Source organism: Littorina saxatilis, linkage group LG14, assembly GCF_037325665.1.
Source record: "Littorina saxatilis isolate snail1 linkage group LG14, US_GU_Lsax_2.0, whole genome shotgun sequence".
Classification (NCBI taxonomy): domain Eukaryota; kingdom Metazoa; phylum Mollusca; class Gastropoda; order Littorinimorpha; family Littorinidae; genus Littorina; species Littorina saxatilis.
In genome coordinates, this window is record NC_090258.1 from 40,749,095 (window position 1) to 40,771,639 (window position 22,545).

The 22,545-nt window shown below is 40.2% G+C and overlaps 1 protein-coding gene across 1 annotated transcript in view; it reads left to right on the forward strand.

Moving 5' to 3' along the window:
* LOC138947778 (sialin-like) overlaps positions 1–22,545 on the forward strand; it is a 76,125-nt gene that overhangs the window by 37,038 nt on the left and 16,542 nt on the right. The window contains exons 6-7 of the mRNA XM_070319342.1: positions 4,496–4,642; positions 7,644–7,776. Of these exons, the coding sequence (XP_070175443.1) occupies positions 4,496–4,642; positions 7,644–7,776 (280 nt within the window). The remainder of the gene's footprint in view (positions 1–4,495; positions 4,643–7,643; positions 7,777–22,545) is intronic.

Consider the following 22,545-nt stretch of genomic DNA (forward strand, 5'->3'; position numbering starts at 1 on the left):
CACACACACACACACACACACACACACACATACACACAACAATCACACACACGTAATAAACTATGCACGCAGACACACACAAAGACACATACACAAAAATAAACACACAGACCTGCAAAATGACAGACACAGTGAGACAAAGCGACACAGAAACACGCACGCACGCAAACAAAGACGTAGAGATGCTTATTGAGAAACACTTACGCAACCAAAAACCACGCACACAAACACACAGACAGACTTTGTTCTTCAGTGGTAGAGAAATGCATTTCCTTCTGTATCGCTTTCTCTTTTGGTGCAGCTACCTCGCAGAATGAGAGAGAGAGAGAGAGAGAGAGAGAGAGAGAGAGAGAGAGAGAGAGAGAGAGAGAGAGAGAGAGAGAGAGAGACAGACAGACAGACAGACAGACAGAGAGAGAGAGACAGACAGAGAGACAGACTAGAGAGAGAGACAGAGATAGATAGACAGACAGAGGGAGAGACAGACAGACGAACACACAGACAGACAGAGACAAACACACATACAGAGACTATTTGTACGTGCAATTAATTTTGTTAAACCACTCGTTACGTTCACCACTGCGTGTTTTCTGTATTGCTTTTGTCTTTCAGTGCAGCTACCCCGCAGATAGAGAGAGAGAGAGAGAGAGAGAGAGAGAGAGAGAGAGAGAGAGAGAGAGAGAGAGGGGGGAGAGAGAGAGAGGGAGAGAGAGAGAGAGAGAGAGAGAGAGAGAGGGGGGGAGAGAGAGAGAGGGAGAGAGAGAGAGAGAGAGAGAGAGAGGGGGGGGAGAGAGAGAGAGGGAGAGAGAGAGAGAGAGAGAGAGAGAGAGAGCGGGGAGAGAGAGAGAGAGAGAGAGAGAGAGAGAGAGAGAGTGAGACAGAGAGAGACAGAGAGAGACTCAGAGACAGAGACTGAGAGAGAAACAGAGACAGACAGACAGACAGACAGAGACAGACAGACAGACTGATAGACAGACAGAGGGAGAGACAGACAGACGAACACACAGACAGACAGAGACAAACACACAAACAGAGACACACAGACAGACTTTAAACATTGGTTCACTATTGTATGTGGAAGTTATTTTGTTAACCCCTCGTGACGTTCACCACTGCGTGTGTAACCATGTAAAAAGTTACCATCTCTTTATGTGTGTTTACTTGCATTGTAATCCTGGGGGGGGGGGGGGGGGGGAGTGGATATAAATGTATGTAACGCGCAATACATGCCTTTTAACTGAGTAAAATTGGAATTTTCATTTGAAGACTAACATAGCAGTGTGACACGTGGTTCATTCGTTATTACCTTATTACAAAAAGAAAAGGAGAACGGCACTGACGCAACCGGAAATAGAATTTAGCAATGGAATGCTACCATCAATTTAGGAATCGATGCGATGTAAATTATCCTAAAACTGTCGTATGATCACGACATCGTTTAGCATTTAGGATCAAATGGTGCCAATGTGTCCTCAATACACTAATCACAGACAACAGTTACACGCTTTACGTACATGTAACTCTCCAACTGATATTTTCTGCCACTTGAAACAAATGACTTTCGAAGGAAAATTAACTCCAATATGTAAATATTATGCATGAATTTTAATATTTACTTGCACTTTTTGAAAATAAAGCTTTTTCTACGATAAGGTGTTTACCCCCTAAATGTTTAAGCCATCCGGTAGAAAAACCGGAAGTATGGTGTTCTAAGCATATGTATATGTTTAAAAAGTTAATTGTGTTAATGTAGAGCATCCTGTCGATGTATATGTTTAGGTTTTGAATACTTTTGGGGAAAAGCATAGCCAATATTCATTCATCTTCAACTAACACCCCTAATCTCAGGGCCCATTTTGTTTGTGGGGGTAGGGTTCCAATCAGTCAAAAATCACTTTCATTCAATATTTTCTGCCATTTCAAATACATACACGTAATTGCAAAATGTCTTGAATTTTAAGATGCTTTAACTGACTATACCAAGAAAACCTGCACTTTTTGCAGAATGAGTTTTTTGTCCGTGATTTATGTTTAAAAATGTCAATTCTTACGGCAAAAAATGATAACGGTTGCCTCACCAGAGGGCACGCACCTACGACGAGAATCGTGTCTGCCAATTGAAACGCATATATTTTTAAATAAGGGGAACCATAGCATATTTCACTGTAAAGTGTCTCACTCTAATACCTTCTGGGTTCATGGTGTATTTGGTTAAGTGAATTGCAGATAAGGCTTTTTGAAAATGACAGCTATACATATATTTTATTAAAACTGAAACTGGTGGAGCCGGAGTGAAAAACAGACATGTTCTGAAGAAGTCGTACTAAAATCATGTATGGGCTTGTACATCACAGTTTGCGTGTTATCTTTTAAAGAAAACCCGTTGTCATCGCTAACAATGACCTAATTTACAGATACATATCGGTCGGTCATAGTCGCGTTTTTTTAGAGAGGTAGTGTACAAAATGTCGTTTTGTACGTTTAAATTACATGTCCCTTATTTCAGTCATATATCAATTAATAAGTAAATGCGCATACCTTTATTAAACGTTACTTTCACTTTAAGATCGCTTCTAACATTTAGTATAATTTCTGACAAATGCACGCTATGTAATAATTTGATAACATTATTGACGTCATGTGGTAAAACCGGAAAGTTGAATTATTTTGCGATAGCAAAATCCTTTTACAATGATCACTTTCCTTTTATAACGAGGTGATCTTTAATGTTATGGGTAAAAATCTAACAGATTGAACCAAATTATCCTTTTTCAAGCCTGTGTATGTGTAAACTCTTTTTCACTTCGACCCGGTTCGGTTTTCGGAGTTGATTCAGAATCATCCATTATGTACTTTATATGACTGTTGTTTTCCTCGGTAAATTAACAGTTGTTGATGTTAAATAATTCTAGCTGTGAGAATGAACAATTTTCAAGATGTTTCTGATTGCGGTTTTAACCAGGCGTTCGGTTACCTATACATATCGATTGAGAAAATGGCATTTCCTGTTTTGTCGTCCGCATGTTATACAGATGTTGTTAAAAATAAAACTGTGTATACGAATTAGGCATTTTACTTGCTGTCTGATGGCAACAATCTTTAGCTTTCGTTTAAGGTATAATTTGCTTATATCCGTATGCAGTCAAGCGGTACATGACGTTTTTTTGTAACCTACCCCCTGCGTCATGGCTGCATTTTTGCAGAATATGGGTTATGTTACGAAAACGCTTCTCATTCTTAGGTGGTTGGGTTTAGCCATTTGTCGTTTACCGAACTGTGGCTGCAAATAAAACGAACTTTCCAGAAAACATAATATCTAATGTGACCACCCAAAGTAACCCTCCCACTATAGCCAGCCAGGTGACTAATATATATATGTGTCTCAACTTAAATTGACAAAACCACAGTGGTGTTAGATCTTCAACTCTGTGTTATTTCTTAGTCATCGCTGTGGGTCGTTGTTATTCTCCGGCATGCTGTATCCGACAGTAGCTCAAGAATGTGTACAGTATTGAGTACATCAGATACTATGTGATTTTAATTTGTATTCAATAGATAGTTTCCTTGGTACACGTACGAATACACTCATGCAGGCAGCGCTGTACTATTTGGCAGCTCGCTTTCCCCAACGAGTAAGCAGCCCGACTTTCTGTGAGGGTAACCTCACAGGACTATATAAAATCTAATCCTGATTCTCATCCTAACAATATTGTGTACAGTACATGAAATAATATGTGATTTTACTTTGCACTCAACAGATATCGGTTCCATGGTGTACAATTCTAACCTCTATGTGTTTCTGGGCCATCGATCGCCGTATGGCTCCTTTGATCAGCACAATGTATATGACAGTAGAACAGATGTGTACAGTACATGTGATTTTACTTTATACTCCACAGTTCCATGGTGTACAATTTTGACCACATTGTGTTTCTGGGGCATCGCCGTGGCTCCTTAATCAGCATGATGTATGTGACAGTAACACAGATGTGTACAGTACATGAAATACAATGTGATTTTACTTTATAATTCACAGAATGGGGTTCCATGGTGTACGATTTTGACTTCCATGTGTTTCTGGGCAATCGCCGTGGCTCCTTTGTCCAGCGTGCTGTTTGCAATGTTCAGTAGAACAATGTTGTGTACAATACATGAGATACAATGTGATTTTACTTTGCACTCCTCAGATAGGGGTTCTATGGTGTACAATTTTGACCTCCATGTGTTTCTGGGCAATCGACGTTGCTCCTGTGTCCAGCATGTTGTCATTGATTGACAATTTAACAGATGTGTATAGTACATGAAGTATTATTTATACATGTGATTTTACTTTGCACTCCTCAGATAAAGGTTCCATGGTGCACGATTTTGACCTCAATGTGTTTCTAGGCAATCGACGTGGCTTCTTTGTCCAGCGTGCTGTTTGCAATGTTCAGAAGAACAATGTTGTGTACAATACATGAGATACTAAATGATTTTACTCTGCACTCCACAGATAGGGGTTCCATGGTGTACGATTCTGACCTCCATGTGTTTCTGGGCCATCGCCTTGGCTCACTTCAGCTTCACGTGGGGCCTGTTCCTCTTCATGTCCAACCTCCCCCTCTACATGTACGAGGTCATGAAGTTCGACATCAAGTCAGTGAGTCCTTCGTCTAGTTTTATCCTCATGTTTGTCTCTGTGTCTTTTTTGTTTGTTTGTGCGTTTTCTTGTTAGTAGCTTTTTTTTTTTTTTTTTTTTTTTTTTTTTTCGGATGGTTTTTTTTCTTCTTTTTTTCAAAATTTTTTTATTCAAATAAATAACAACAATTAACAATATCTCATACAATGAATTAAATACAACTTATCGAGTACAACAAGCTAACTTTCTTAACGTTTTGTTCTTCGAACACTCACACAAAAATGCTTCTTATCTGTAACTGCCTATTAAAAATACTTTCCAACGGTAAAAAAGAATTTGTTTTTTTATATATACTAACGCACATCTTTCCGATTAAGATAATGTGGTTCAATTTATACATAGTTGCCTTTTTCACCATTACAAAATGCATACCAAATAAAACATCACTAACTTTCAAAACAATCTTAATTTCTAAAGTACGAAAAATAAATTCTTCAATAAACTTCCAGAATTTGTATACAACCGGGCATTCAAAAAAGAAGTGTTCAATGAAATCAGTTACATCACAACAGTAATTACATTTATTAGTTTCCGTTACTTTCATTTTACACAGGAGAATGTTGGTCGGATAAATGTTGTGCATAATTTTCCAGTGTAAAACTCTTAATCTAGTCTCTTGTGTTGACTGATAGGCAACTATCCAAGATCGTTCATCAATTTCTACATTAAACTTTCTCTTCCAAAATCCTCCGGAACATGGTACATCTGTTTTCATATTAATAATCTCTTTCCTATATTCTCTGGCACTTAACACATTTTTGCCGTTAAACAGTGGTAAGGTAATACAAACATCATCAGTCATATTTACAACATTTTTCCTCATAAATAATGACACAGCAGCTTTTACAACATTATATTCAAGAATTCGGTTTGGCGAATATCCAATCAAATCACATATGTCTTGATATGATAATATGTCTCCCGAACGTACAATGTCAGTTAATACCAATACACCTCGTTGTATCCAATTTTCAAAAAATAAAACTTTGCCACTATACGTTATGCATGCATTATTCCATAATAAAGTCGGCCCGACTGTCCCACGATCGTAGTGGTTATTATCCAGCCAATATTTTAATACTGCTTTCCAAAAGTGTGATTTCACTAGGTCTAACCCTTTAAATCTTGCACTGTTTACATTCGATAAGAAACATTCAAAATGCTTTCCAAAACGCAAATACATCATCTTTGGAGTGAAACTCCAATTATCATTTTCATTTGATGTAGTCAGTTGTGAAACCCATTGTAATAAAAACGAAATTTGCATTTGCCTAATATCGATCATTTTTAAACCACCTTTTTCAATTTCAAAACATAAAACGCTTCTTTTCACCTTTTCAAAGGCCTTCCGATTAGTAGCTTTTGATTTGTTTTCGTTTTCGTCTTTTTACATTTTGTCAAGTTTTGACTAAATGTTTTAACATAGAGGGGGGAATAGAGACGAGGGTCGTGGTGTATGTGTGTGTGTGTGTGTGTGTGTGTGTGTGTGTGTGTGTGTGTAGAGCGATTCAGAGTAAACTACTGGACCGATCTTTATGAAATTGTACATGAGAGTTCCTGGGTATGATATCCCCAGACGGTTTTTTTCATTGTTTGATAAATGTCTTTGATGACGTCATATCCGGCATTTTGTAAAAGTTGAGGCGGCACTGTCACACCCTCATTTTTCAATCAAATTGATCGAAATTTTGGCCAAGCAATCTTCGACGAAGGCCGGACTTTGGGATTGCATTTCAGCTTGGAAGCTCACAAATTAATTGATGACTTTGGTCATTAAAAATCTGAAAATTGTAATTAAAATTATTTTTTTATAAAACGATCCAAAATTACGTTTATCGTATTCATCATTTTCTGATTCCAAAAACATATAAATATGTTATATTCGGATTAAAAACAAGCTCTGAAAATTAAAAATATAAAAATTATGATTAAAATTAAATTTCCAAAATCGATTTAAAAACAATTTCATCTTATTCCTTGTCCGTTCCTGATTCCAAAAACATATAGATATGATATGTTTGGATTAAAAACACGCTCAGAAAGTTAAAACGAAGAGATGTACAGTAAAGCGTGCTATGCAGCACAGCGCAACCGCTACCGCGCTGAACAGGCTCGTCACTTTCACTGCCTTTTGCACTAGCGGCGGACTACGGTCATTGTGAAAAAATGCAGTGCGTTCAGTTTCATTCTGTGAGTTCCACAGCTTGACTAAATGTAGTAATTTCGCCTTACGCGACTTGTATTATTGTTTTCAGGATGTTTGTTTGTTTGTTTGTTTGTTTTAGTTGTTGTTGGTGTTAATAAACCTATTTCAATTACATTGTTTTGATAAGGCTGTTGATGAGAAAACTAATGATTGACTGATCACGTTTTTAGATAGGCCCACATTATATAATTGTTGTCGTGGAGTGTGAAACAAAATAATAATCATTTCTTGACAAACAGACGAGCACATTGTGTGTGTCTATGTCTGTGTCTATATCTGTGTCTATGCCTGTGTCTGTGTTTAGATACGTGTCTATGCCTATTTCTGTGTCTATGCCTATATCTGTGTCTATTTCTCTGTGTGTGCCTGTGTCTATGTCTGTGTCTATGCCTATGTCTGTGTCAATGTCTATATCTGTGCGTATGCCCATGTCTATGTGTATGCCTATGTATGTGTCTATGGATGTGCCTATGCCTAATTATATGACGTGTGTCTTTATCCACCTCTTTATATATCTATGTCTAGATTGTGTCTGCTTTTTTTCTATGAATGTGCCTATGCACCTGTGTCTATGACTTGTGTCTATGTCCACCTCTTGGTATATATCTATGTCTAGACTGTGTCTATGCTTGTGTCTATGAATGTGCCTATGCCTATGTCTATGACTTGTATCTATGTCCACCTCTTTGTATATATATATATATATATATATCAGTCTAGACTGTGTCTATGCCTTTGTCTATGTGTGCATTTCAGAACGGGCTATACTCCATGATGCCCTACATAGCCCTGGGCTGCGTTCAGATGGTATCAGGCTTTGTGTCGGACGTCATCGTCAAGAAGAAGGTCATGAACGTGTTCTGGGCGAGAAGGATGTTCTGCTGCATGTGTGAGTGGCGCGTTTTCTTTACTGGAATGCTATCTTGCAGTTGATTGTTTGTTGAAGTTAAGAATTATGGTGACTGCATGCATGGCTATTAATGTGCGCCCTGGACGGTTTCCGGAGGTTGGTGGGTGGTAACTAAACAACGGCTGATAAGCATTTATTAGTAAACCAACAGATTAAACAATACATGTGACACATGATGGTCGACTGTGTGTCGTATTCGTTACCGTGTTTGTCTATAAAAGACTATATTCTGTGAGCCTAGCCAAGCAAAGCGGCGATTAAGGCAAGCAAGCCGACGTAAGTGTGTGTGTGTGTGTGTGTGTGTGTGTGTGTGTGTGTGTGTGTGTGTGTGTGTGTGTGTGTGTGTGTGTGTGTGTGGTGTCTGTGTGTGTGTGTGCGTGTATGTGTGTGTGTGTGTGTGTGTGCGTGTCTGTGTGTGTGCGTGTCTGTGTGCGTGTGTGGTGAATACGAGTACCCTGGACTGTAGTAGTCAGTGTCATGTCGCTGTTATCTGAAGTACAGTCGAACCTGCGCTGGTGACCACATCTTGATTGCCACCACATGCCCATTACGACCACACCAAAGAAACCTTAATAGGTGGTTTTTTTGGCTCACGTAAGTGTAGCCTATGCGATGGTAAACTTTGTCTGTCTGTGCGTGCGTGCGTGTGTATGTGATAGAAACTTTAACATTTGACTGAACACCGAAATACTAATTTCACCTGGTTATTATCCAAGCAACATCTTCAGAGTATTGAAGCAATGATCAACATTTCGTCGGCATGTGTGTAGTTATTTGTTATATGAAGTCTTAGTTAAAGTGTATATCCAAAGAAAACGGGTGTGGGGGGGGGGGGGGGGGGGAAGCAGGCGACTGGTTTGTGTCGTGTGTGGTATGTAGACCAGGTCAGGGGTCAAGATCAGGTCAGGTCGCGTGAAGGATTGTGGTATAGATTCACTTTTCAGTTCTCACCTCTGCATTCGCCGATTCGGGGAAGACGATTTCACATTGTTCGGTTTCTTAGCTCCAGAAAAATAGATAAAGAAGATACCAAAGGAGATTTCCTACAGTTTGATCTGCACAGCGTTTTTCCAGTGTCTGCGCGAGGAAGAGCTGTCGAAAGCGAACTGTCGATCTGGCAGTCGTGTCCCCGGTAAGTACAGACAGATCTAGTGTCTCCCACTATTACAACGTGTCACCTAAGCTTACTGATAATCCGTTTTGTTTAATTTCTTTTTATTACCGGCACTGTTGGCCAAGTGGTAAGGCGTCCGCTACGTGATCGGGAGGTCGTGTGTTCGAACCCCGGCCGGGTCATACCTAAGACTTTAAAATTGGCAATCTAGTGGCTGCTCCGCCTGACGTCTGGCATTATGGGGTTAGTGCTAGGACTGGTTGGTCCGGTGTCAGAATAATGTGACTGGGTGAGACATGAAGCCTGTGCTGCGACTTCTGTCTTGTGTGTGGCGCACGTTATATGTCAAAGCAGCACCGCCCTGATATGGCCCTTCGTGGTCGGCTGGGCGTTAAGCAAACAAACAAACAAATTTCTTTTTACTTCAGCAGACACGGATATCAAACACAGTGCTAGGCAGTCACCTCTAGTGAAATGAGTTGATCTGAAGTGCCTGTAATGTTTGGATGTCTTTGTTCTTGGTTCGATTTATGTGAATTTCAAAACTTGCAGTTGAGTCTCAAGTTTACTCTGCCCGTTTAAAACTGTCCACCATTTATTTGAACATGCAGATATAAGGAAACGGAATGAATCTGTTCTCAAAGTCAAAATTATTACGATTTTGCCTCAGTTTTTAAACATGCTCTGTCAAGGTTCTGTCTGTAAAATTTGGTACCTTGCAGCAACTTCCTTGAAGTTGAAAGACAGTTTTTGAATGCTAGATCTATAGATCTGTATCGCGTTTCATTCTTTGATTGTACTGTTTGCTGTTTACGCACTATCATGATTCGCTAACGTTTGGTAAACTTACATTGCAACAGCTTCCTTGTCTCTGTTGGCATTTTCTTTCAAGGCAGCACAACGTAAGATTAGCTTCTTTTGGACAGCAGGTAGAATGCGAGTTTTGAGACAACGACAGTCGTCCAAACAAATGGACTGTGAATAGTGTGTTGACTGTGTTGACCGTCAGAATTATTTTAAGAACCAGGCTGCTGCAGTCAGTTGATATGTTTCGAATATTGTAGGGTTCCCATGCTGCATAGGTAAAGTGGCTTGTATAACCCGACCATTCAGTATCAAAACACTGTTTATATTTGTGTAGGTTGTAGTCATCACAACTAATCGCATTTTGCCTTTTGTTTCAGAAAGGAGGATAAGCTACAACAAGATCGACGCTGAGGGTATGTCAGATATGCCTCAGCCACATGGCGACTTCCGAATTTAGATCCACTCGGCATGGTGACAAGTTTTGATGAAAAGTATAAGACTGAGGACAGCAGTGAAAAAAGTGGCCACATGGCAGGTACCTATTGCTTAGTGTCTGCAGTGCAAAAGACAGATAAGGTGATGGTAGATTTCCAATTGAACACAGTACCCTCATATCTACAGCTGATTTACGACGGGCAAGCTACAATCCAGGGCAGAGAACACTGCAGCGTTGTAATCCAACTTTTCATTTGTTTCAGGAAAGGACGTCCTCACAAAGTCTCTGATACAAAGACATAGTGCATAGTGTACTCTAAACAAGAGGTTGTGCTACCATAACTCGTAACTCATAACTCATAACATTTTATTGATCCAACAAAGGAAATTAAATTGGTCATCAGCACATATAGGTCATTAATTAATAATTATAAACGAATAAGAGAAGAAATTTCATAAAACACATGATAAAAAAATACCCTTTTTTCTTGCACACCTGACACACCGACACACCAACACACATGCATACATACCTACATACATACCTACATACATACATACATACATACATACATACATACATACATACATACATACATACATACATTCCATGTTAAAGTGTAGTTAAGAACATCGCAGTAATTATATCATTGTTTGGATTAACAGATAAGTTTTTATGTAAATGATGATAACAACAATCCATAATTAACGCTATTGCACTACCAAAGAAGAGACCAACCAAACACATAAAACCAATAACAGTAATCATCATCAGTTATCACAGGTATCACAGTAGATTAGCCATCAGGTAGTTAGACTCAATTGGGCAAAATATAGTGTCAACACCATCACAACAAAGCTAGAGCTCATTTTCACAGCACTAGTTATGATCAAAGGTCAAACAGTCATCAAATCATATTAAATCTATCACTAAGAGGTACATTTAAAAGGCATCACTGATAGTCTGTGGCCAGGACAATGGCTCGGTTGCTGTTAAAATATCTCACAGCTGCAGGAAGAAAAGAACGCCGAAAACGCTCCGTTCGACACCTAGGCATGAGAAACCGAGCGTTCCGTGTGATGCGGAGATCCATCAGTGCGTCGTGGAGGGGATGCCCTAGGTCGAACAGAATAGCTCTGGACTTACTGGCAAGCCTTCTTTCGACAAGGACTTCAAGGGTGTCAAGGCTCTGGCCTACAGTAGAACTCGCTTTCTTTATCAGCCTGTTCAGCCTGCCAGTGTCCCTTGCAGTGGCATTCCCTCCCCAACACACTGATGCAAACACCATCACACTGCACACCATACTCTGATAAAACATGTACAGCATCTTGTTACACACATGAAATGATCTCAGCTTGCGCAGGAAAAACAATCTTGACTGCGTCTTCTTAAAAACAGCATCAACATGATTAAACCAGCTTAGCTTGTTATCTAGAACTACACCTAAATACTTGTACTCGCTGACTATCTCAATCGCATCACCTTTGATGACTACAGGATGGACAGTGTTTTTCTTTTTGCGAAAATCAAAAATCATTTCCTTCGTCTTGCTTGCGTTTAATACTAAAAAGTTGGAATCACACCAAGACACAAAATCATCAATACGTTCTCTATACAAGCTCTCATCACCATCAAGAATACTACCAACCACGGCAGAGTCGTCAGAAAATTTCTGAAGATGACATGACTCTCCTTGTACTTTAAAATCAGATGTATACAAGGTGAACAAAAAAGGTGACAAAACTGTTCCTTGTGGTGCTCCGGTGAAAGTGTTAATCATGTCAGATGTAAAAGTACCATTCCATCGTACAAACTGTGGTCTATCTACTAAATAATCCAGAATCCATTTCACTGTACTATGATGCAAAGACATGTTTTGTAACTTCTGAGCCAGAAGATGAGGCTGAATAGTCTGAAAGGCAGAAGAAAAATCAAAAAACATAACTCTAACACAAGCAAAGCTCTTCTCCAGATGTGTGTACACAGAATGTAACATAAACAATAGTGCATCATCAACCCCTACTTTGGCCCTGTATGCAAACTGCAAAGAATCTTGAAAAGCAGCAATTTGGACCTTCAAAACAGTCAACACCAGTCTTTCAAAAACTTTCATAATGTGAGAAGTGAGAGCTACAGGCCTATAGTCATTCAGACATGACACCTTAGGCTTCTTCGGCACTGGCACAATGCAAGAAGTTTTCCAAGCAGATGGAATTTTGCACAAAGACAACGACATGGAAAACATGGTGTGAAAAATCTTACACAGCTGATCAGCACAGATGGACAATACCTTAGGCTTGACACCGTCAGGTCCTGCTGACTTGTTTACCTTGGTCTTTTTCAGCTGTTTACAAACATCATCAACTGACAGTGTGACTGGCTCCTGTACAACAGAATCAGAAAAATTTCCAGAACTAACAATCTCATCCTGTTCATCCTTAAAATCATGGACATCAAACCTTGCATACAATGTGTTGAGCTCATTAGCATAATCAGAACCTGTACCAGCACCATCCACTTTCTTTTTCTTTGCACAACCAGTTATTTTCTGCATCCCCTGCCACACTTCCTTAACATCATTACTCTCCAATCTTGCTTCTAGTTTCTTCCTGTACTGATCTTTTCCCTTTCTAATGGCATTTTTCAAATCTTTCTGAACGTTCCTTAAATCATCCTTATCCCCACTTGAAAAAGCTGCTCTTTTCTGTTTCAACAAGTCTCTAATCTCTCCTGTTATCCAAGGTTTGACATTGGCATACTGTGTGACCTGTTTGACTGGCACAACATTATCAACACAAAAATTGATATAATCAGACACTGTTTCAGAAAGTTCATCAAGTGACTCACATGCATCAACAAAAACATCCCAGTCCGTACATTCCATACAACCTCTCAGTGCATCACCCGCCTCGGGTGTCCAACATTGCACAGATCTTACAACAGGAGGGTTACGCTTGACAAGGGGTGTGTACGTTGGCAGCAAGTGGGTCAAACAGTGATCGGACTTACCCAGAGGTGGCAAGCTGTTACAACGGTAAGCCTCTTTTACATTACAATATTTGAGTGGGACAGAATTAACAAGTCGCGTAAGGCGAAAATACAACATTTAGTCAAGTAGCTGTCGAACTCACAGAATGAAACTGAACGCAATGCAACGCAGCAAGACCGTATACTCGTAGCATCGTCAGTCCACCGCTCATGACAACGGCAGTGAAATTGACAAGAAGAGCGGGGTAGTAGTTGCGCTAAGAAGGATAGCACGCTTTTCTGTACCTCTCTTTGTTTTAACTTTCTGAGCGTGTTTTTAATCCAAACATATCATATCTATATGTTTTTGGAATCAGGAACCGACAAGGAATAAGATGAAAGTGTTTTTAAATTGATTTCGACAATTTAATTTTGATAATAATTTTTATATATTTAATTTTCAGAGCTTGTTTTTAATCCAAATATAACATATTGATATGTTTTTGGAATCAGAAAATGATGGAGAATAAGATTAACGTAAATTTGGATCGTTTTATAAATTTTTATTTTTTTTTACAATTTTCAGATTTTTAATGACCAAAGTCATTAATTAATTTTTAAGCCACCAAGCTGAAATGCAATACCGAAGTCCGGGCTTCGTCGAAGATTACTTGACCAAAATTTGAACCAATTTGGTTGAAAAATGAGGGTGTGACAGTGCCGCCTCAACTTTCACGAAAAGCCGGATATGACGTCATCAAAGACATTTATCAAAAAAATGAAAAAAACGTTCGGGGATTTCATACCCAGGAACTCTCATGTCCAATTTCATAAAGATCGGTCCAGTAGTTTAGTCTGAATCGCTCTACACACACACACAGACACACACACGCACATTCACCACGACCCTCGTCTCGATTACCCCCTCTTCGTTAAAATATTTAGTCAAAACTTGACTAAATATAACAAGTCGCGTAAGGCGAAAATACAATATTTAGTCAAGTAGCTGTCGAACTCACAGAATGAAACTGAATGCAATGCCATTTTTCAGCAAGACCGTATACTCGTAGCATCGTCAGTCCACCGCTCATGGCAAAGGCAGTGAAATTGACAAGAAGAGCGGGGTAGTAGTTGCGCTAAGAAGGATAGCACGCTTTTCTGTACCTCTCTTTGTTTTTAACTTTCTGAGCGTGTTTTTAATCCAAACATATCATATCTATATGTTTTTGGAATCAGGAACCAACAAGGAATGAGATGAAAGTGTTTTTAAATTGATTTGGACAATTTAATTTTGATAATAATTTTTATATATTTAATTTTCAGAGCTTGTTTTTAATCCAAATATAACATATTTATATGTTTTTGGAATCAGAAAATGATGGAGAATAAGATGAACGTAAATGTGGATCGTTTTATAAATTTTTATTTTTTTTTTACAATTTTCAGATTTTTAATGACCAAAGTCATTAATTAATTTTTAAGCCACCAAGCTGAAATGCAATACCGAATCCCGGGCTTCGTCGAAGATTACTTGACCAAAATTTCAACCAATTTGGTTGAAAAATGAGGGCGTGACAGTGCCGCCTCAACTTTCACGAAAAGCCGGATATGACGTCATCAAAGACATTTATCAAAAAAATGAAAAAAACGTTCGGGGATTTCATACCCAGGAACTCTCATGTCAAATTTCATAAAGATCGGTCCAGTAGTTTAGTCTGAATCGCTCTACACACACACACAGACACACAGACACACACACGCACATTCACCACGACCCTCGTCTCGATTACCCCCTCTTCGTTAAAATATTTAGTCAAAACTTGACTAAATATAAAAAGGTTCCCAGGGCTGCAGTGAGGAAGTACACGGTTTTTCTGTTATTGACGTTTATTGCTTTCACACAGCCAGTATATGAGAGATAATGGTCTTCTTTGTGAAAGTTCATGCCCAAGCACGCGGAGCTTGTTGCCAGCAGGACAACGTGTCACTGGACAATATCATAGCCTTCGGAGTGCGAGGACCAGGGAAAATAACCTCATGTGAACCTGTCTGAGTGTGACCATTGTGACGCCATATCTTTAACTTTCAGTCGTATGACAATTCCAAGAATATATTATCTTGATACGCAAGCTCTAGGGTAGGTTAATGGTTGTAGATAAGCTTTGCCATGATAATTATGCTGATGCAGTTTAATAGTGTGTCCGGGTGTGGGTGTGGGTGTGGGTGTGTGAGAGGATTGCACAAGATCTCCTTCAGGGACAACTACACCAACAACAAATACACAGTCATTTTATCTGTTTGCCTTCTTTTGAAAATTATACATGGAGTAGATATGATGCGTTAGTTTTAACTCTGCGTGTGTGTGTGTGTGTGTGTGTGTGTGTGTGACGGAGTGATTGAGTTTGTGTTACTGTTTGTCGATTTCTTACGGGAGCCTTGAAGGCTTCGTCTCTTGTTTCTCCATATAATTAACCTTTCCATAACGACCACCTGTCTATAAGGACCACCGTCGGTTGGTCCCTTGAGTTGGTCGTTGTAGACAGTTTTGGCTGTATTGGCTAGAGAATCGCAATACATTTTTGACTCCTACCCATCCCTCTTCTTTTTGAGTCACTTGAGAAAAAGTGACTCTATGTAATCGGTCAGTGTTAGTCTGTCCGGCCGGCCGTCCGGCCGGCCGTCCGTAGACACCACCTTAACGTTGGACTTTTCTCGGAAACTATCAAAGCGATCCGGCTCATATTTTGTTTAGTCGTGACCTCCAATGACCTCTACACTTTAACGATGGTTTCGTTGACCTTTGACCTTTTTCAAGGTCACAGGTCAGCGTCAAAGGAAAAATTAGACATTTTATATCTTTGACAAAGTTCATCGGATGTGATTGAAACTTTGTAGGATTATTCTTTACATCAAAGTATTTACATCTGTAGCCTTTTACGAACGTTATCAGAAAAACAAGGGAGATAACTAGCCTTTTCTGTTCGGCAACACACAACTTAACGTTGGGCTTTTCTCGGAAACTATAAAAGTGACCGGGCTCAAATTTTATGTGAACGTGACTCCCAGTGACCTCTACACTTTGACGTCTGCTTTGGTGACCTTTGACCTTTTTCAAGGTCACAGGTATGTCTTGAAGGAAAAAAATTGAAATATCATATCTCTGAAACTATTCATCGGATTTGATTCAAACTTTATAGGATTATTCTTTACATCAAATTATTTACATCTGTATTGTGTTGTGAATAGCAATTTCTTCCTGTCCATCTGATGCCTCATATAATATTCAGAACTGCGAAAGTGACTCGATCGAGCGTTTGCTCTTCTTGTTATATTTAGTCACGTTTTGACTAAATATTTTAACGTAGAGGGGGGAATCGAGACGAGGGTCGTGGTGTATGTGTGTGTGTGTGTGTCTGTCTGTCTGTCTGTCTGTCTGTGTGTGTGTGTAGAGCGATTCAGACCAAACTACTGGACCGATCTTTATGAAATTTTACATGAGAGTTCCTGGGATTGATATCCCCGAACGTTTTTTTCATTTTTTCGATAAATGTCTTTGATGACGTCATATCCGGCTTTTCGCAAAAGTTGAGGCGGCACTGTCACGCTCTCATTTTTCAACCAAATTGGTTGAAATTTTGGTCAAGTAATCTTCGACGAAGCCCGGACTTCGGTATTGCATTTCAGCTTGGTGGCTGAAAAATTAATTAATGACTTTGGTCATTAAAAATCGGAAAATTATAAAAAAAAATAAAAATTTATTAAACGATCCAAATTTACGTTCATCTTATTCTCCATCATTTTCTGATTCCAAAAACATATAAATATGTTATATTTGGATTAAAAACAAGCTCTGAAAATTAAATATATAAAATTTATTATCAAAATTAAATTGGCGAAATCAATTTAAAAACACTTTCATCTTATTCCTTGTCCTTGCCTTACGCGACTTGTTATTCCTTATCTTCCCCTCCTTCCTTCCTCTTACTGTCTTTCTTTACAATGATTATGCAACGTTTATTATGTTATGATAATTTTGGATGAATAATGAGATGAGGATGATTATAATGATGATGCTTTGGATTTCCAATTTGGTTTATTTAGACAAATTGTTCAGCCGTTACCGCCTTACGTTATAATATCCATGCAGGAACACCACTTTAAGCTTCTAGCTTGTTGCTGTTACCTGTGTCTTTTGTATACATGTCATGATTGTAACATTTGTTGAAATAAACTTATGTTTAAACCAAAGATGAAGCTTTCGTTTCTTCTTTTTCCTCCCAGTCAAAAATGTATTGCGATTCTCTCGCCACTCCAGAAACCTTTTTCTGTCCAATCCCCGAAGCATGTCTAAGGAAAGGAAACAATTGAAAAACAACAATAACAGCAGACTGAATAATCTTTATTTATTTTCCTTGTCTACTAGTCCACTGGTCGAAACTGGGGGGTGGGTGTTTACTAGGTACTATACCATGTACACCTGCATGCAACTGAGGTTTATAAAAAAACAAAAACAAAATCTCCCCGTGTTTTTACATTTAGTCAAGTTTTGACTAAATGTTTTAACGTAGAGGGGGGAATCGAGACGAGGGTCGTGGTGTATGTGCGTGTGTGTGTGTCTGTGTGTGTGTCTGTGTGTGTGTGTGTGTGTGTGTGTGTGTGTGTGTGTGTGTAGAGCGATTCAGACTAAACTACTGGACCGATCTTTATGAAATTTGACATGAGAGTTCCTGGGTATGAAATCCCCGAACGTTTTTTTCCTTTTTTTGATAAATGTCTTTGATGACGTCATATCCGGCTTTTCGTGAAAGTTGAGGCGGCACTGTCACGCCCTCATTTTTCAACCAAATTGGTTGACATTTTGGTCGGGTAATGTTCGACGAAGGCCGGACTTCGGTATTGCATTTCAGCGTGGTGGCTAAAAAATTAATTAATGACTTTGGTCATTAAAAATCTGAAAATTGTAAAAAAAATATGTTTTTCATAAAACGATTCAAATTTACGTTTATCTTATTCTCCATTATTTGCTGATTCCAAAAACATATAAATATGTTATATTCGGATTAAAAACAAGCTCTGAAAATTAAATATATAAAAATTATTATCAAAATTAAATTTTCCAAATCAATTTAAAAACACTTTCATCTTATTCCTTGTCGGTTCCTGATTCCAAAAACATATAGATATGATATGTTTGGATTAAAAACACGCTCAGAAAGTTAAAACGAAGAGAGGTACAGAAAAGCGTGCTATCCTTCCCAGCGCAACTACTACCCCGCTCTTCTTGTCAATTTCACTGCCTATGCCGTGAGCGGTGGACTGACGATGCTACGAGTATACGGTCTTGCGTTCAGTTTCATTCTGTGAGTTCGACAGCTACTCGACTAAATGTTGCATGTAGACGCTCCCAAACGCAAAACACACATCATTGACTGGATTGTCACCCATGAGTCCACTGACCTGGTGTACGACATCCTGCTGAATGACTACCTCAGATCCGATCACTCTGCAGTTTTGTTCTCTCTTAAAATGGCCAAACCATCCAAACAGAAAAAGCGCGTAGTCCGCCGTAACCTCAAAGAAGTTAACACTGACACATTTCGCGCAGAAGCAGCCCGCCGACTGCTTGATCCTCCGGTATCCTCAGACCCTGTACGTCATTACGACTCCACTCTCAGCACACTTCTTGATGAACATGCGCCCGCAAAAACCAAACTCATCGTAGATAGGCCTTCTGCACCCTGGATCACAGCTGAAGTTAAGTATGCAAAACAGTTGCGTCGCCGAGCAGAGAGGAAGTCGCGAACCTCAAAGCTGGTAGCTGACAGACAGATTTACAACAAGCAAAAGGAACATGTTCAGACACTCATCGCAGACGCCAAAACATCGCACTACAGCACCAAAATCTGTGAAACAACCTCTGCCAAAACACTCTTCTCCACAATGAATGACCTTCTTGGCTGCTCTTCTGCTTCTCCCTTGCCCAACAACATCGACCCCTCCAAACTGTCGCAAGCTTTCTCTGATTACTTCCATAACAAGATCCAAACCATCCGTGACAAACTAGACAAAATCCCACACCAAAACTCTGAAACTCCTCCTGCATTTACAGGCACTCCCTTCACACACTTTCAGCCTCTCACTCTCACTGACCTGGAGAAAGTCCTCAAAGAAATGACCTTGAAAACCTGTGACCTTGACCCTCTTCCCACACAACTCTACTCTGACTGTCTTCCTGAACTCCTCCCTTCTATTCTCAAAATCATCAACACTTCTCTGCAAACAGGCACTGTCCCCAACTCCTTTAAGACTGCTATTGTCAAACCTCTACTGAAGAAACCATCGCTTGACCCAAACACCCTCAGCAACTACCGCCCTGTCTCAAATCTTTCCTTCATCTCCAAACTCCTTGAAAGAGTCGTCCTGAAACAACTCAACTCTCACCTTCTTTGCAACAATCTTCTCTCTCCGCTTCAATCTGCCTATCGTCCTCACCACTCCACCGAAACTGCCCTTCTCAAAATCACTAATGATCTCCTCCTTGCCACTGACCAAGCTGAAATCTCTGCCGTCGCTCTACTTGATCTATCAGCGGCCTTTGACACAGTCGACCACAACATCCTCCTTCAACGCCTTCAGCACACCTTTGGTATCCATAGCACAGCTCTTTCTTGGTTCTCTTCTTATCTTACCGACCGCTACCAGACTGTTTCGATTGACAAACTGAACTCTGACCCCATCAGACTTGAGTGCGGAGTCCCTCAGGGCTCAGTCCTTGGGCCTGTACTATTTACTCTCTACACTCAACCTCTTGACCACATCCTTGACCGACACAACGTTTTCCACCACTCTTTTGCCGACGACTCTCAACTTCACAACAGCTCTTCCCCTGACCAGTCTGAATCTCTTCTTTCCTCTATCTCTGACACTATCACTGACGTGCAGAATTGGATGACAGAAAACAAACTTCAGCTCAATAGCAACAAAACTGAAGCTATCCTACTAGGCACTACATCCAAACTCTCCAAAGCCACCTCCGACTCTCTTCAACTCTCTGACTCTTCTGTCCCTCTGTCTTCTGCTGTCAAAAACCTCGGAGTCACTCTAGACAACACCCTTTCCATGAAACAACACATCTCTTCTGTCTCTCGCACCTGCTACTTCCAACTCCGCCGCATCGCCACTATCCGCAAGTACCTCACCACAGATGCTACCGCCAAACTGGTCACTTCCACCATTCTCTCACGTCTTGACTATTGTAACTCTCTCTTGGCGGGTCTTCCCTCTTCTTCTATCTCTCGTCTCCAACGCATTCAAAATAGCTCTGCCCGTCTTGTCTTACGAAAGAAAAAGAGAGATCACATCACCCCCCTCCTAAATCAGCTCCACTGGTTGCCCGTTCCTGCCCGTATCACCTACAAAATCAACACTCTCACCTACAAATGCCTCCATGGTCTCGCCCCTGCCTATCTCTCCGACTCTCTCTCTCTCTATGTCCCTTCACGAGCACTCAGATCATCTGCTGACTCCCTCAAGCTCAACATCCCCCACACCAAACTCAAAACAGCAGGTCAACGCTCATTTTTGACTCACATGCGAAGCAAAAGTGAGTCTATGTACTCACCCGAGTCGTCCGTCCGTCCGTCCGTCCGTCCGGACATCCGTCCGTCCGGACGTCCGTCCGGAAAACTTTAACGTTGGATATTTCTTGGACACTATTCAGTCTATCAGTACCAAATTTGGCAAGATGGTGTATGATGACAAGGCCCCAAAAAACATACATAGCATCTTGACCTTGCTTCAAGGTCAAGGTCGCAGGGGCCATAAATGTTGCCTAAAAAACAGCTATTTTTCACATTTTTCACATTTTCTCTGAAGTTTTTGAGATTCAATACCTCACCTATATATGATATATAGGGCAAAGTAAGCCCCATCTTTTGATACCAGTTTGGTTTACCTTGCTTCAAGGTCAAGGTCACAGGAGCTCTTCAAAGTTGGATTGTATACATATTTTGAAGTGACCTTGACCCTGAACTATGGAAGATAACTGTTTCAAACTTAAAAATTATGTGGGGCACATGTTATGCTTTCATCATGAGACACATTTGGTCACATATGATCAAGGTCAAGGTCACTTTGACCCTTATGAAATGTGACCAAAATAAGGTAGTGAACCACTAAAAGTGACCATATCTCATGGTAGAAAGAGCCAATAAGCACCATTGTACTTCCTATGTCTTGAATTAACAGCTTTGTGTTGCATGACCTTGGATGACCTTGACCTTGGGTCAAGGTCACATGTATTTTGGTAGGAAAAATGTGTAAAGCAGTTCTTAGTGTATGATGTCATTGCTAGGTTTAGGTCAAGCATGTGAGTCGTATGGGCTTTGCCCTTCTTGTCTTTCCAAGCACCTAGCCAATGGAACACACTACCTCTCCCCCTCCGTCAACAACAGTCCCTCGAATCATTCAAATCTGCACTCAAGACATTCCTTTTTTCCAAATAATCCATGCATTCTACACTGCCCACCCCATCCCACCCTGAATAACTGTACATATTTTAATGGTTGATGATGTGTGTGTGCTAGTGACTTTAAGTCTCCGTGTGTGTGAATGAGTGTATGTGCGCCTTGAGTCGCCTGTTGGTGAGATATGTGCGCGTTATAAATATTCGTATTATTATTATTATTATTTTCGCCTTACGCGACTTGTTTCTTCTAGTGTCAAAAATCATTTCTTTAGTTTTTCCTGTGTTCAAGTCCAGGTAATTCTCGTCGCACCAGTCCACAAAGCTGCTAACTTCTTGTCTGTAGTGTGTGTCATTGTCGTCAGTAATCTGTCCTGTAAGTCCAGTATCGTCAGCAAATTTGTCGATGAAGCACGACCCGTGAGAACTCCTGCAGTCAGCAGTATACAGGGAGAACAGAAAAGGTGACAATACTGTTCCCTGCGGAGCTCCTGTGTTGGTATACAGTACACTAGATAGCACGGTCTGCGGAGCACCGGTGTTTGTGTTCGGGCCATTAGATGGTACTGTACCAGCCCTAACAGGTGTTGGATAATAGGAGAGGAGAGGAGAGGGATTAGTAGTATTGAAAAGGGGTAGGGGGTGGGGAGGGGGGGGGTATTGAGCTTAGACCCTACATACCCAACGATTCGGATCACTGCACACTGACTATTTAGAACGTAGGTTGTAAAGATTCAGCCTTCTCAGCATAATTCTACCGGGCAACAGGTACGCCTACTTATCTTTAGGAGTTGACAGTTCACCTAGAAATGTGGAACCAAGCGTGCAGAGACTCTATATCAGCTGAACGTGTCGTTGTCAGCAGTAAAACCTTTACATCTTTTTGTGTGCTTGCCCACACTCTAAATTTCACGAACAAAAAGTATCCGTACGTATGTGATCACACATGTGTGGAGGTGT